The following is a 15,470-nucleotide window of genomic DNA, read 5'->3' as shown; positions in this document are numbered from 1 at the left end:
AGAGACAAACAGCCAGGCTCACAATCACAATTAGGGGCAATTTAGAGTGTTGAATTAATATTGCATGCTTTTGGGGCCTGCTCCAAAACCAGCATTCACCCTGAAACAGGAAATGCAAGTTAACCATACTGAGGATGTACTGATGTGAGGCCGAAAGTGCACGTTCAGAGCTTTTTCATGTACTGTGTGCGCATTTACGGTGAAAGTCACACTCGTCCGGTGAAAATCCACATAAGCCCGGGGAGAACATGCAAACTCCACACAGGTGGGGCCGGGATTGAAACCCAGAACCTCAGAACTGTGAGGCTAACGCTTTACAGCTGCGTCACGGTGCCACCCCGTGTTTTATTTATGCATTTTAAAATTCATTTTTGGTTTACTAACTCAGATGTTCACAGCATTTTTGCAACTATATGTATCTCAGTGAAGCAAAGGTCATGTACACTGCACTCACAAAAAGTTAGTGATGTCTAACCTTTTTTTTTCTACACAGCTTGCTGTGTAAATTAAATTAGATTACATTAGATTTGAATTTGTAGTCATTGCACAGTTTACAAGGATTGTATTGAAACAAATAAATGCAGCCCTATGGGGGCACAAACCAGTGCAATCTGTAGGCCGGTCCCAAGCCCGGATAAATGCAGAGGGTTGCGTCAGGAAGGGCATCCGGCGTAAAAACTGTGCCAAACAAATATGAGCTTTCATCTAAAGAATCCCATACCGGATCGGTCGTGGCCCGGGTTAACAACGCCCGCCCCCGGCACTGCTAACCTGCAGGGCGTCGGTGGAAATTCAGCTACTGTGGGTCGAAGACAAAGAAGAGGAGGAAACCGGATCCAGCGTCAGAAGAAAAAGAGGAATGCACAGAGCCTACAACTGAGTGTAGGGACTTTGAATGTTGGGACTATGACAGGAAAAGCACAGGAGTTGGTTGACATGATGATTAGGAGAAAGGTTGATATTCTGTGCATCCAAGAGAGCAGGTGGAAAGGTAGTAAGGCTAGAAGTTTGGGAGCAGGGTTTAAATTATTCTACCACGGAGTAGATGGGAAGAGAAATGGAGTAGGGGTTATTTTAAAGGAAGAGCTGGCTAAGAATGTCTTGGAGGTGAAAAGAGTATCAGATCGAGTGATGAGACTAAAATTTGAAATTGAGGGTGTTATGTATAATGTGGTTAGCGGCTATGCACCACAGGTAGGATGTGACCTAGAGTTGAAAGAGAAATTCTGGAAGGAACTAGATGAAGTAGTTCTGAGCATCCCAGACAGCGAGAGAGTTGTGATTGGTGCAGATTGTAATGGACATATTGGTAAAGGAAACAGGGGCGATGAAGAAGTGATGGGTAAGTACGGCATCCAGGAAAGGAACTTTGAAGGGCAGATGGTGGTGGACTTTGCAAAAAGGATGGAGATGGCTGTAGTGAACACTTATTTCCAGAAGAGGGAGGAACATATAGTGACCTACAAGAGCGGAGGTAGAACCACGCAGGTAGATTATATTTTGTGCAGACGATGTAATCTGAAGGAGGTTACTGACTGTAAAGTAGTGGTAGGGGAGAGTGTAGCTCGACAGCATAGGATGGTAGTTTGTAGGATGATTCTGGTGGTGGGTAGGAAGATTAAGAAGACAAAGGTAGAGCAGAGAACCATGTGGTCGAAGCTGAGAAAGGAAGAATGTTGTGCGGCCTTCCGGAAAGAGGTGAGACAGGCTCTCGATGGACAACCGAACCTCCCGGAAGACTGGACGACGACAGCCAAGGTGATCAGAGAGACAGGCAGGAGAGTACTTGGTGTGTCATCTGGTAGGAAAGGGGAGAAGGAGACTTGGTGGTGGAACCCCAAAATACAGGGAGTCATACAAGGAAAGAGATTAGCGAAGAAGAAGTGGGATACTGAGAGGACTGAGGAGAGGCGAAAGGAGTACATCGAGATGCGACGTAGGGCAAAGGTAGAGGTGGCAAAGGCTAAACAAGAGGCATATGAAGACATGTACACCAGGTTGGACACGAAAGAAGGAGAAAAGGATCTCTAAAGGTTGGCCAGACAGAGGGATAGAGATGGGAAGGATGTGCAGAAGGTTAGGTGATTAAGGATAGAGATGGAAATGTGTTGACTGGTGCCGGTAGTGTGCTAAATAGATGGAAAGAATATTTTGAGAAGTTGATGAATGAAGAAAATGAGAGAGAAGGAAGAGTTGAAGAGGCAAGAGTGAAGGACCAGGAAGTGGAAATCATTACTAAGGGGGAAGTCAGAAAGGCACTACAAAGGATGAAAAATGGAAAGGCGGTTGGTCCTGATGACATACCGATAGAGGTATGGAAGCAATTTGGAGAGATGGCTGTGGAGTTTTTGACCAACTTATTCAACAGAATACTAGCGGGCGAAAAGATGCCTGAAGAATGGAGGAAAAGTGTTCTAGTTCCCATTTTTAAGAACAAAGGGGATGTTCAGAGCTGTGGGAACTATAGAGGAATAAAGTTGATGAGCCACACAATTAAGTTATGGGAAAGAGTAGTGGAGGCTAGACTCAGGACAGAAGTAAGTATCTGCGAGCAACAGTATGGTTTCATGCCTAGAAAGAGTACCACAGATGCATTATTTGCCTTGAGGATGCTCGTGGAAAAGTACAGAGAAGGTCAGAAGGAGCTACATTGTGTCTTTGTGGATCTAGAGAAAGCGTATGACAGAGTACCAAGAGAGGAACTGTGTGGTACTGCATGCGTAAGTCTGGTGTGGCAGAGAAGTATGTTAAAATAGTACAGGACATGTATGATGGCAGCACAACAATGGTGAGTGTGCCTTAGGTGTGAGAGGAGGAATTTAAGGTGGAGGTGGGACTGCATCAGGGATCAGCTCTGAGCCCCTTCCTGTTTGCAGTGGTAATGGATAGGCTGACAGATGAGGTTAGACTGGAATCCCCTTGGACCATGATGTTCGCAGATGATTTTGTGATATGCAGTGAAAGCAGGGAGCATGCATAGGAACAATAAGAAAGATGGAGGCACGCATTGGAAAGGAGAGGAATGAAGATTAGCCAAAGTAAAACAGAATATATGTGCGTGAATGAGAAAAGTGGAGGGGGAAGAGTGAGGCTACAGGGAGAAGAGATAGCGAGGGTGGACGACTTCAAATACTTGGGGTCAACAATACAGAGCAATGGAGAGTGTGGTCAGGAAGTGAAGAAACGGGTCCAAGCAGGTTGGAACAGCTGGCGAAAGGTGTCTGGTGTGTTATGTGACAGAAGAGTCTCTGCTAGGATGAAGGGCAAAGTTTACAAAACAGTGGTGAGGCCGGCCATGATGTGCGGATTAGAGACGGTGGCGCTGAAGAAACAACAGGAAGCAGAACTGGATGTAGCAGAAATGAAGATGTCGAGGTTCTCGCTTGGAGTGAACAGGTTGGATAGGATAAGAAATGAGCTCATTAGAGGGACAGCCAAAGTTGGATGTTTTGGAGAAAAGGTGAGAGAGAGCAGACTTCGATGGTTTGGACATGTTCAGAGGCGAGAGAGTGAGTATATTGGTGGAAGGGTGCTGAGGATGGAGCTGCCAGGCAAAAGGGCGAGAGGAAGACCAAAGAGAAGGTTGATGGATGTGGTGAGGGAGGACATGAAGACTGTGGGTGTTAGTGAGGAAGATGCACGAGATGGGCTTAGATGGAAAAAGATGACATGCTGTGGCGACCTATAACGGGACAAGCCGAAAGGAAAAGAAGAAGAAGAAGAAGTACGTGGCCCACACTGCTGTTGTACAATCTGATAGCGGTGGGCAGAAATGAATGCCTTAAAAGCACTCACTTCTAAGAAGAAGAAGTATTGAGACAAATAAATGCAGTGACTTGATCTGAATGGAAGTGGAGCAAAAATGAAAAGATATGTATGCAGCGTGAAATAAAATATTTGTATTTTATTTTTGTATTTATGTTTCCCATCCACACGTTCTTTTCTTCTCCACCACAGCTACTTACATTATATACGACACCCTCAATTTCAAGTTTCAGCCTCATCACTCATTGTGATACTCTTTTCATCTCCAAGACATTCTTAACCAGCTCTTCCATTTTAACTCCATTTCTCTTCCCATCTATTCCATGGTGAAATATTTTAAACCCTAGCCCTAAACCTCTACAGTAGCCTTACTACCTTTCCACTTGATCTCTTGGCTATATCAACCATTCTTCTAATAAAATGTCAACCAACTCCTGAGCACCCTCTGTTGGAGGTTTAGTAAGGATTCTGATGTTGAAAATGGTATCTAAGTGTAAATAAAGTATATTGGAACAAACCAATGAATTTATTTTTATGCAAAATATACAACATATACAAAACAGCATCATACATCATACAAAATATACAACTGTTATTTGGGGATATGTTTTATGGCTGATATTTAATTCATAATCTACTATACTTTTTTAACTATTTCAATTTTTAAAATTTGCCTTGGCAGACCGGCATCTCTCCAACAACTATTTGCCACCTTTTATTTTATTTATTTTTTTCTCCGCAGTGGCACTCAAACCATGACTCTTTGGTTGCAAAGCCTGTCCTTGGCTCATAACAAGACCTTAAATAAACTTTCTTATCTGGTATTTATGGCATCTGTTACCTTCCCAGTGATTGGCCTGCTCCCAGACATTTAAAAATAGCATTTATTGATTTGTTGGATGAAAAGGAAATGCATTTTCTTTTTGCGACTGTGTGATGCTAACACAGTGACACACAGAAATGAAAGTTTTTTATCAAGCATACTTCACTTCTATAATGATATTGAGAGTAGTGGTTATTTTTATGTTATACATGTAATTAATTTTAAGTCAAGATTTTTCCAGTATAGTATGTTAAAATGAAAGTAAAAATGCTCTGTGAGCGGTCGTTTGTTAGTCATTTCAACTCTAATTTCCACGTTCGCTACATTGTGATATTGTCCAACATGGCCACCCGCTTCCCCGAACCCCAGCCCCAATACCCCGCCTATCTTTGCTCATGGCCAGCACGACGCAGTCACATGTACTTGTGGTCAAATAAAGATAAACGCACAATCGGTGGTTTTGTTCAGATGTGGCAGTGGCACCTTCGGGGATTCACGCTGATAACTGGCCTTCTCCTCCACACGACGGCTTTGAGGATCAGGTAGCTGCTGCGTGCTCAGCATGATAAAAACCTTTGATTTCAGCATCCACTAAAAGTATTTTTTTGTGTGGTTGTTTCTGAGTATTGTAGTGACATGTACACTAAAGTACATCTAAATTGCATTAGCTCTTACATATGGGGCATCGGTGACATGTGGGGCGCGACTTTGAGTGTTTTCCCAAATCCTGCCTGGTGAATCTGTTGACAATCTGAAAATCTGAATTGTCCACAGCCTTCAGTCTTCTTGAAGGGATTGACAAAAGCGGATGTTCCTACAAATATTAAAAATGCTTTTAAACAGTTTACAATGACTACTGTTCAAATACTCCACTCACTGAATATGGAGTCAAGCCACATAAAATTCCGATAGTTGATATAAAAAGTTTGAAAACATCTGTACAAATGGCACTTGTATGCGTTAAAAAAATCAAACAAACAAAAAAAAAAGATAGTTCAAACTTTCAAAAATGTTTTTCGGCCTTAATGTGAAATGTAACTTGGACAAATCTTTTTGAGAAGTGTAATACAAGTGGCGATCCCATTGAAACGTGTAAAAATGGAGTCAGCACATATTTGCTACAATTGAAAGTACCTCTGATTCGAACGTGAAAGCAGGGAGCAGGCGGAGGAACAATTAGAAAGATGGAGGCACGCACAGGAAAGGAGAGGAATGAAGATTATCCTAAGTAAAACAGAATATATATATGTGCATGAATGTGAGAGGTGGAGGAGGAAGATTGAAGCTCCAGGGAGAAGTGATAGCTAGGGTGGACGACTTCAAATACTTGCAGTCAATAATGCAGAGCAATGGAGAGTGTGGTAAAGAAGTGAAGAAACGGGTCCAAGCGGGGTGGAACAGTTGGCGGAAGGTGTCTGGTGTTCTATGTGACAGAAGAGTCTCCGCTAGGATGAAGTGCAAAGTTTATAAAACAGTGGTGAGGTCGGCCATGATGTACGGATTAGAGACGGTGGCGCTGAAGAAACAACAGGAAGCTGAACTGGAGGTGGCAGAAATGAAGATGTTGAGGTTCTCGCTCGGAGTGACCAGGTTGGATAGGATTAGAAATGAGCTTGTGAGAGGGACAGCCAAAGTTGGATGTTTTGGAGACAAGATTCGAGAGAGCAGACTTCGATGGTTTGGACATGTTCAGAGGCGAGAGAGTGAGTATATTGGTGGAAGGGTGCTGAGGATGGAGCTGCCAGGCAAAAGGGCGAGAGGAAGACCAAAGAGAAGGTTGATGGATGTGGTGAGGGAAGACATGAGGGCAGTTGGGGTTAGAGAGGAAGATGCAGGAGATAGGCTAAGATGGCAAAAGATGACACGCTGTGGCGACCCCTAACGGGACAACCTGAAAGGAAAAGAAGAAGAAGAAAGTACCTCTGATTTACCTCAAATGAATTCCTCTAGTGGGCTTTTCCTGACTTTGTTTTGTTTTCTAGCAGAAGTCTAAAGGTTTTTTTTAGAGCACCGACTGCTGTTTCAAATTGTTCCTAAAGCTCTCCACATTGTCCAGGGCTCCAGATACGGCACACAAAAAGCCAGCATTTTAACAGGCTTTTATTTTGTGACATAAATTCTTAAGAGTTCTCTAACCAAAACAGAAAGTAAATTGTTGAGTTTCTGTTGTTGTGAAAAGGTTTCTTTGTTAACTGGTCGCTATTGGTGATTGGTCATACACGTCTTTCGGCTTGTGTCCCAGCTGACTTTGGGAAAAAAGATTGGTCACCATACAGGCTATACTCTACTCTATATCGGATACCTTTACTAAGCCTTTCTCCGCTCCTCATTTTTCATTTTGTTGCATTTTACTGGGCTGTCGGTGTTCAAGACGTCCGTGAAGATGTTTCTTCCGTATATCACTCTTTATCCCTTGCTTGGTACAATGGGGCACAGTCATGTTTGGGACAGAGAAAATATTTCTCACTACACTTCCGACAAAATGAGAAACACAATAAATTGCTGAGAAAGTCGTACAATTTCGCTTCCTCAGTCCAAACTGATCTTTGTTCACCCGTCTGTGCCAGCAACACATCGTGACAGGTTGAAGAGTGAAATGCTTTTCCACTAAATGCCAGAAACCTCATAACTAAACAGTGTATCCACTTTTTTTTTTGCAACATTTTTGTTCCACTGTTTTTCAGATGTAAAACATGCCTTGGCTCAATGAAAGTTACGAACCACTTGATTCATTGATGAAGAAATTCGCGATAAATTATGGGTTGAAAAGCAGTGAAAAGGTAACTTCAGTTTAACCTGGGTAAAAGAGTAATGCGTGATCCTGAGTGTAATATTTCACCCTGCACAAAGTACAAAACCTTCTTCTAAGTTGCCGTCTTTTCCACTGAATTGCTAAATTGAATTCTATTCCTTCTGACCTCTTCGTGACCCCGCAGGATGCGTGCAATGTACCGTTTGGGTCTCCTTTTGGCCTTGTCGCATGTGTCTGCGTGTCTGCTCTTGGGCGCGTTCAACATCAAGTCTTTTGGTGACAAGAAAGCCTCCAACACCACCTTGATGAACATCATTAGCAAGGTATGGCGATGACCTCTCAACCCACCCTACCCCGCATTTTCTGGATATTAAACAATGCAACTTGGAATACCTATCTTCACTTAAGTTGTTACTCCCATTGATCAACAGCAACTTGATATTGTTGTTGTTGTTGTTTTTTGCATTTGTTGCAGATTGTCCACCGTTATGACATCATTCTGATCCAGGAGGTCCGAGACAATGACCTCTCAGCCACCAAAAAACTCATGCAGCATGTCAACAAGTTAGGATAGATATAAACATTTCCAGTATTGTTTTTCCTCTCAAAAACAGAATGAAGGAATTGCCACTAATTCATGCTATTCGTTTTCCCAGAGGTTCTTCACAATTTAGGTACAAGCACATCGTCAGCGAGCCTCTGGGTCGTAGTTCCTACAGGGAACGCTATCTCTTCCTGTACAGGTACACAAACACACACACACACACACACACACACACACACACAACCTATGGCAGTTTCTTTGCATACAGTATGTATTATTTTGACGCTATCATATGCTGTAGCAAATGAGTAATCATGCATCCCACTGAATGATTCATCATAATTCTTCTGCAAACTGCAACAAAAATAAAATAATTGCTAAAAAAAACAATTGTTAAAAAAAAAGTATCAAAGGTTAAGAGGAAATCTTGAATATGGCGTGTTTCCACCATTTCTTACTGTTTCTTTTCAGGGAGGAGACAGTCTCAGTGGCCAAAAACTATACTTATGATGACGGTTGCGAGCCCTGTGGGAACGACACTTTCATAAGGGAGCCCTTCGTCGTCATGTTCTCCTCCTACGACACTGGTAGGACATGGAAGAAATGAAAGCGGAATCATTTATGGAGGTTCATATGCAATAAAGCTACATGTCATTGGACGATGCTGCAGTGTTAGTCGTGTGTATGAGCTCGTCGAGAAAGTACAAACATGTATGTGATGACACCAAGTAGACATTACTGTCTACTGTTTTATGTAAGGGTCTTGGTTCCGTACCACTAGCATTTAAATGACACACTTGACAGTTGGGGGGGGAACTACATAAGAAGGATACAGGTTTTGGCAACAACTAAAGAAGAACTTCCTTCAACTTTACAATCCTGTTCAATTGTCAGCCTTTAGTTTTACCCAAGATTTTGGTATTATTTATATTTTCAGAATTGATCCAGGAACACATTTAACAGCATGCAATAGGAAAAAAATGAAGACCCAAATATTTAGCTTCATTTAACTATATACCGAATGGCAATGTTTTAGATTGCATTCCTATAATGACAATACAGTATATTAGTTGTACTTGTAATACTTTTCGTACAATACTATTACTTTGGCCACAACCGCCATTTCATGCTCTTCATTAGGATTCCAGGACTTTCATCATAACCAGCACACATTTACACACGATATGTCAAAAAAATAATTTAATTTGTTCCTGACAACGCTAATTGTCTCTCAACTCATCATTTACTGTACTAGATTAATTGTAAATGTTTTTTTTTTCCTGATTCCCTTCCGTTCCTAGCTGTAAGGAACTTTGTTTTGATCCCACAACACACTGCACCAGACTACGCCTTGCAGGAAGTAGACGAGCTGTACAACGTGGTGACTGATGTCCGCACCAGATGGAACACCAATGTATGATCTTATTGAGTGGAAAAAAAAACGTTTTGTTTTGGTTTTTTTTTGTTTTCCTGTTTGAAGCTGGGTAAATGACACCCGCATACTGGCCTTCCAGGACATCATTCTACTCGGCGACTTCAACACAGACTGCAGATATGTCGCAGGCTCAGATTGGATGAAGATCCGACTTTTCACGGACAAGAGCTTCCATTGGCTGATCCCTAATGATGCCGACACCACAGTGTCACACACTGACTGTGCATATGACAGGTAAACGTATCCACATTCAAATTCTGCAGTCCCATCTGATGAAAATAAGACAATCCTCTGTCACTTTTGTTTCCATGTGGTTGTTTACACTTAACCAATAACATTCGGACTTTCGATAGTTTGGAGTCGGTAAACACCTGCAACAATTTAAAATGCCTGTGTTCTAGTGGGCTAGTCCTGACATTTTTAACCAGTAGGTTTTGTGCGAACTGACTGGGATTTGGAACTGTTCATAATTCCCTTCATCTTGATTGGGGAACAAATTCCAGTTGAAGAAAAACAGGTGATTGGTGTCACAAGTACCAAACAGCCAGGATAGAAATTTGTGCAACTATTTCAGTTTCGCTTTCGGTGTCTTGGCAGCCTCCCTCACAAATTTTTTTATACTCTTTTTTTTTTTCCATCAATTTTCAAGGGACATCCAGTTCTTGATAATATTACTGTTGTGCCATAATTTCTCCACCTGATAATGACGATGATGGTCTTCACTGTGTTGCATGGTATACTTAATAGCTTGAAAATTTCTGTAATCTTCCTTCTCCTGAATGATCGCTTTGAACGTTGAGATCCCTCTTGTGTCGTTCCACGGCTTCTGCTGTTAAATGTGACCAAAGTAATGTTTGGAAACAGCAACTACAACGTCTGACCTTTTGGGGGGTTAATCAGAGGCACTTTGAATGGTTGATAGGTTTGGGATTACTCCCATTTAACAGTTTGAATGTGATTGATTAATAATGAAAATAAACCGTATCCAAGTTATACAATTAGAGGTTGTGTACACTTATGCAATCACTTTATCTCAGTTGTTGAGTATTACAGTACTTACCCTCTCATTTTTTACAGGTTTTAAATCAGGTCACATGATTTTTGTCAAGCTTTTCTCGGTCACTCAGCAAAGAACTCCACCTGCTTGTTCTACTCCTGAACCACCGATCTCAGTATACCAAACGCATGCGCTCTCATGAGTGGGTCTTCTATGTGGAGTCAACCAATCAAAAAGGGGGCGGTGTTAGCCAAATATGGGCAAACCAGATACAAAACTGAGTCAAACAGAAGTAACTGTCAGATGGACCTTTTTCCAGATACTAGTATGACAAAACCAAGGTGTATTTTTTTTTAATGAAATTGACACTCTTATATTAAATCCATGTCAGAGAGTCACTCTATATATGAAAGTCTAAATAGCCAAAATACATGACCTTAAACAAGGTCATGTGGATTTTTTTGTATTCACTGTAATTTAGCTAAGGTGTGACATGGGAATTCATCAACATTTAGTAAAGCTTGCCAACAGACTAATTTTTGGAATCAGGCATCTCAAAATGATTTACGTGGCTATGAAATTTCCCACTTTATGGGTGGGCAGGCCCTCCAGAAAACCCAAATTCTTTGTATAAATTCAGTTTCAGTCAATTTTGGATAGTAAACACATTCTTAAATAAATCTATTTTAAAACTGAACATCTTGAAGTTATCGTTAATCTTTCTCTGTTAAAACTGAGCAGAATGATTATTTTTTGAATAATATAAAAAATATTCTCAATTTTCCCAAGTGGACCTTTAACAGCATCCAGCTTTATGTATTTTTAGGATCGTGGTCACTGATGAGATGATGAGGGGAGTCGTGGACCACAGTGCTAAGGTGTATGACTTCATGGTGGATTTGAATCTCAGCTTCAGTATGGTAAATATGTCGGGGAGTAAATATTATCACATTACAGGACACGTATACCACCTGTATTAAATTATATTAATATTGTACTATGTATTAAAATCATATTACTTATTTTTATTTTTACAGTATTCCACCCATTAGCAGAAGTGAGTGCTTTTAAGGCATTCATTTGTGCCCACCGCTATCAGATTGTACAACAGCAGTGTGGGCTACGTACTTCTTCTTCTTCTTCTTTTCCTTTCGGCTTGTCCCGTTAGGGGTCGCCACAGCGTGTCATCTTTTGCCATCTTAGCCTATCTCCTGCATCTTCCTCTCTAACCCCAACTGCCCTCATGTCTTCCCTCACCACATCCATAAAGCTTCTCTTTGGTCTTCCTCTCGCTCTTTTGCCTGGGAGCTCCATCCTCAGCACCCTTCCACCAATATACTCACTCTCTCGCCTCTGAACATGTCCAAACCATCGAAGTCTGCTCTCTCGAACCTTGTCAGCAAAACATCCAACTTTGGCTGTCCCTCTAATGAGCTCATTTCTAATCCTATCCAACCTGGTCACTCCGAGCAAGAACCTCAACATCTTCATTTCTGCCACCTCCAGTTCTGCTTCCTGTTGTTTCTTCAGTGCCACCGTCTCTAATCCGTACATCATGGCCGGCCTCACCACTGTTTTGTAAACTTTGCCCTTCATCCTAGCAGAGACTCTTCTGTCACATAACACACCAGACACCTTTCGCCAGCTGTTCCAACCTGCTTGGACCCGTTTCTTCACTTCCTTACCACACTCACCATTGCTCTGGATTATTGACCCTAAATATTAGAGGTCGTCCACCCTCGCTATCTCTTCTCCCTGTAGCCTCACTCTTCCCCCTCCACTTTTCTCATTCACGCACATATATTCTGTTTTACTTCGGCTAATATTCATTCCTCTCCTTTCCAGTGCATGTCTCCATCTTTCTAATTGTTCCTCTGCATGCTCCCTGCTTTCACTGCATATCACAATATCATCTGCGAACATCATGGTCCAAGGGGATTCCAGTCTAACCTCATCTGTCAGCCTATCCATTACCACTGGAAACAGGAAGGGGCTCAGAGCTGATCCCTGATGCAGTCCCACCTCCACCTTAAATTCATCTGTCACACCTAAGGCACACCTCACCATTGTTGTGCTGCCATCATACATGTCCTGTACTATTTTAACATACTTCTCTGCCACACCAGACTTACGCATGCAGTACCACAGACGCAATGTAGCTCCTTCTGACCTTCTCTGTACTTTTCCACGAGCATCCTCAAGGCAAATAATGCATCTGTGGTACTCTTTCTAGGCATGAAACCATACTGTTGCTCGCAGATACTTACTTCTGTCCTGAGTCTAGCCTCCACTACTCTTTCCCATAACTTCATTGTGTGGCTCATCAACTTTATTCCTCTATAGTTCCCACAGCTCTGAACATCCCCTTTGTTCTTAAAAATGGGAACTAGAACACGTTTCCTCCATTCTTCAGGCAGCTTTTCGCCCGCTAGTATTCTGTTGAATAAGTTGGTCAAAAACTCCCCAGCTATCTCTCCAAATTGCTTCCATACCTCTACCGGTATGTCATCAGGACCAACTGCCTTTCCATTTTTCATCCTTTGTAGTGGTTTTCTGACTTCCCCCTTAGTAATCATTGACACTTCCTGGTCCTTCACACTTGCCTCTTCAACTCTTCCTTCTCTCTCATTTTCTTCATCCATCAACTTCTCAAAGTATTCTTTCCATCTATTTAGCACACTACCGGCACCAGTCAACACATTTCCATCTCTATCCTTAATCACCCTTACCTCCTGCACATCCTTCCCATCTCTATCCCTCTGTCTGGCCAACGTGTAGAGATCCCTTTCTCCTTCTTTCGTGTCCAACCTGGTGTACATGTCTTCATATGCATCTTGTTTAGCCTTTGCCACCTCTACCTTTGCCCTACGTCGCATCTCGATGTACTCCTTTCGCCTCTCCTCAGTCCTCTCAGTATCCCACTTCTTCTTCGCTAATCTCTTTCCTTGTATGACTCCCTGTATTTTGGGGTTCCACCTCCAAGTCTCCTTCTCCCCTTTCCTACCAAAAGACACACCAAGTACTCTCCTGCCTGTCTCTCTGATTACCTTGGCTGTCGTTGTCCAGTCTTCCGGGAGCTTCTGCTGTCCATCGAGAGCCTGTCTCACCTCTTTCTGAAAGGCCGCATAACATTCTTCCTTTCTCAGCTTCCACCACATTGTTCTCTGCTCTACCTTTGTCTTCTTAATCTTCCTACCCACCACGAGAATCATCCTACACACTACCATCCTATGCTGTCGAGCTACACTATCCCCTACCACTACTTTACAGTCAGTAACCTCCTTCAGATTACATCGTCTGCACAAAATATAATCCACCTGCGTGCTTCTACCTCCGCTCTTGTAGGTCACTATATGTTCCTCCCTCTTCTGGAAATAAGTGTTCACTACAGCCATCTCCATCCTTTTTGCAAAGTCCACCACCATCTGTTCCTCAAAGTTCCTTTCCTGGATGCCGTACTTACCCATCACTTCTTCATTGCCCCTGTTTCCTTTACCAATATGTCCATTACAATCTGCACCAATCACAACTCTCTCGCTGTCTGGGATGCTCAGAACTACTTCATCTAGTTCCTTCCAGAATTTCTTTCAACTCTAGGTCACATCCTACCTGTGGGGCATAGCCGCTAACCACATTATACATAACACCCTCAATTTCAAATTTTAGTCTCATCACTCGATCTGATACTCTTTTCACCTCCAAGACATTCTTAGCCAGCTCTTCCTTTAAAATAACCCCTACTCCATTTCTCTTCCCATCTACTCCGTGGTAGAATAATTTAAACCCTGCTCCTAAACTTCTAGCCTTACTACCTTTCCACCTGCTCTCTTGGATGCACAGAATATCAATCTTTCTCCTAATCATCATGGCAACCAACTCCTGAGCTTTTCCTGTCATAGTCCCAACATTCAAAAGTCCCTACAGTCAGTTGTAGGCTCTGTGCATTCCTCTTTTTCTTCTGACGATGGATCGGGTTTCCTCCTCTTCTTTGTCTTCGACCCATGTGGGCCACATACATTGAGTCAATTCAGGTGTTGATCTGTGACCAAAAAAAAAACAAAAAAACCCTCATGTACCACTTTTTCTTACATAATGTCCTTGACTATAACTTTTCCTTAGCCCGCATTCCTATTCCATGTATTTATAAGTATTCTTATCTTGTAAACACTTCTGCATTCTGCTGTAACCACTGAAATTCCCCCAAGTGTCATTAAAAAGATTATTTTATCACCCTCTCAAAACAGCTGGGTTGAGAACAGCAGGTTTTGGAGGCTGCTCTGTCACATGCAAATGAGCCGCTTTTTCACCTGCCCACTTCCACTGCACCAGATTAGTGATTGTACTGTATTTATATCTTAATCGGGGAGGCAGCAATTCATCACCACGTTTCCAAATTTACATTTGTCAAGTCAACGGACAAGTCGCCAAGATGTGACTCGAAATGGCTTATTCAATGTGGTAAGATCATCTTTTCGAGGTGACTTACATACATTTTACATTGATCAGCACCGCATAATTAAGAGGATTCTAATACATTCTGACGAGGCCTGTGAATCGTATATATTTTATATTGAAAAAAAGTAAGTGTATATTTTATTTATTTTTCAGGCATTGGCTGTTAGTGACCATTTCCCTGTGGAGGTGAAGTTGCTTGCTTGAGCCTTTGACTGCCGGACACTTCAGCATCAGCCTAGACTGGAATTCTCCCATGCCCAATCCAAAAAACTATTGGGACTGAACCAGGATTACACATAAACTAAAGTAATAAAACAATCAAATCATTGCAAAATAAAGTAGCAGTCTTTTGTAATTTGATGAAGTTTTTTTTTTTTTTTACAGATGTTTAGTGAAGCCCCACACAACATAATCTACATATTATCCAACATTTCAAATGTACCAATTGTAAAAAGATTTCAATCAACTATATGTGTAATATGCTCACAAGTTGTATATAACTTGAATTTCGTTTAAATTTATTTCTATTCACGTACTGCAGCATCAATTCACAAAATCAATCGCAGAGCAAAAGTCGTCTACACCCAATGGCTGTAATTTTACTGTGAAATACTAACAAACAAATTGTGTTTTGGAGTGGATGATACAGTCTTGGAAGAGAGAAAAGTGTTGGGACCCTCATGCCACCTTCTACTAAAT

General features: G+C 41.9%; 1 protein-coding gene across 2 annotated transcripts; it reads left to right on the top strand.

Moving 5' to 3' along the window:
* Positions 1–4,996: 4,996 nt before the first annotated feature.
* Positions 4,997–15,093, top strand: dnase1 (deoxyribonuclease I). Of its 2 annotated transcripts, XM_061846416.1 has the most exons (10): positions 4,997–5,130; positions 7,273–7,368; positions 7,525–7,663; positions 7,816–7,904; positions 7,997–8,083; positions 8,356–8,471; positions 9,186–9,298; positions 9,399–9,553; positions 11,143–11,236; positions 14,925–15,093. In XM_061846416.1, exons 3-10 carry the CDS (start codon positions 7,526–7,528, stop codon positions 14,973–14,975), a joined length of 843 nt encoding a protein of 280 aa, XP_061702400.1. In that variant the 5' UTR covers positions 4,997–5,130; positions 7,273–7,368; position 7,525; the 3' UTR covers positions 14,976–15,093. The 2 variants fall into 2 exon arrangements, with proteins under 2 accessions (XP_061702400.1, XP_061702399.1); XM_061846415.1 differs by lacking the exon at positions 7,273–7,368.
* The last annotated feature ends 377 nt before the right edge of the window (positions 15,094–15,470 follow it).

The sequence above is a fragment of the Syngnathoides biaculeatus genome, chromosome 16 (assembly GCF_019802595.1).
Source record: "Syngnathoides biaculeatus isolate LvHL_M chromosome 16, ASM1980259v1, whole genome shotgun sequence".
In the NCBI taxonomy this organism is placed as follows: Eukaryota; Metazoa; Chordata; class Actinopteri; order Syngnathiformes; family Syngnathidae; genus Syngnathoides; species Syngnathoides biaculeatus.
This window is presented reverse-complemented; position numbering and strand designations above follow the sequence as displayed.

Coding starts and splice junctions, on each gene's coding strand:
- dnase1 (XM_061846415.1), top strand. CDS start 5,006: ATGTACTTGTGGTCAAATAAAGATAAACGCACAATCGGTGGTTTTGTT. Junction 5,131..7,524: donor ACGACGGCTTTGAGGATCAG/GTAGCTGCTGCG, acceptor GTGACCCCGCAG/GATGCGTGCAATGTACCGTT. Junction 8,472..9,185: donor GTTCTCCTCCTACGACACTG/GTAGGACATGGA, acceptor TTCCGTTCCTAG/CTGTAAGGAACTTTGTTTTG.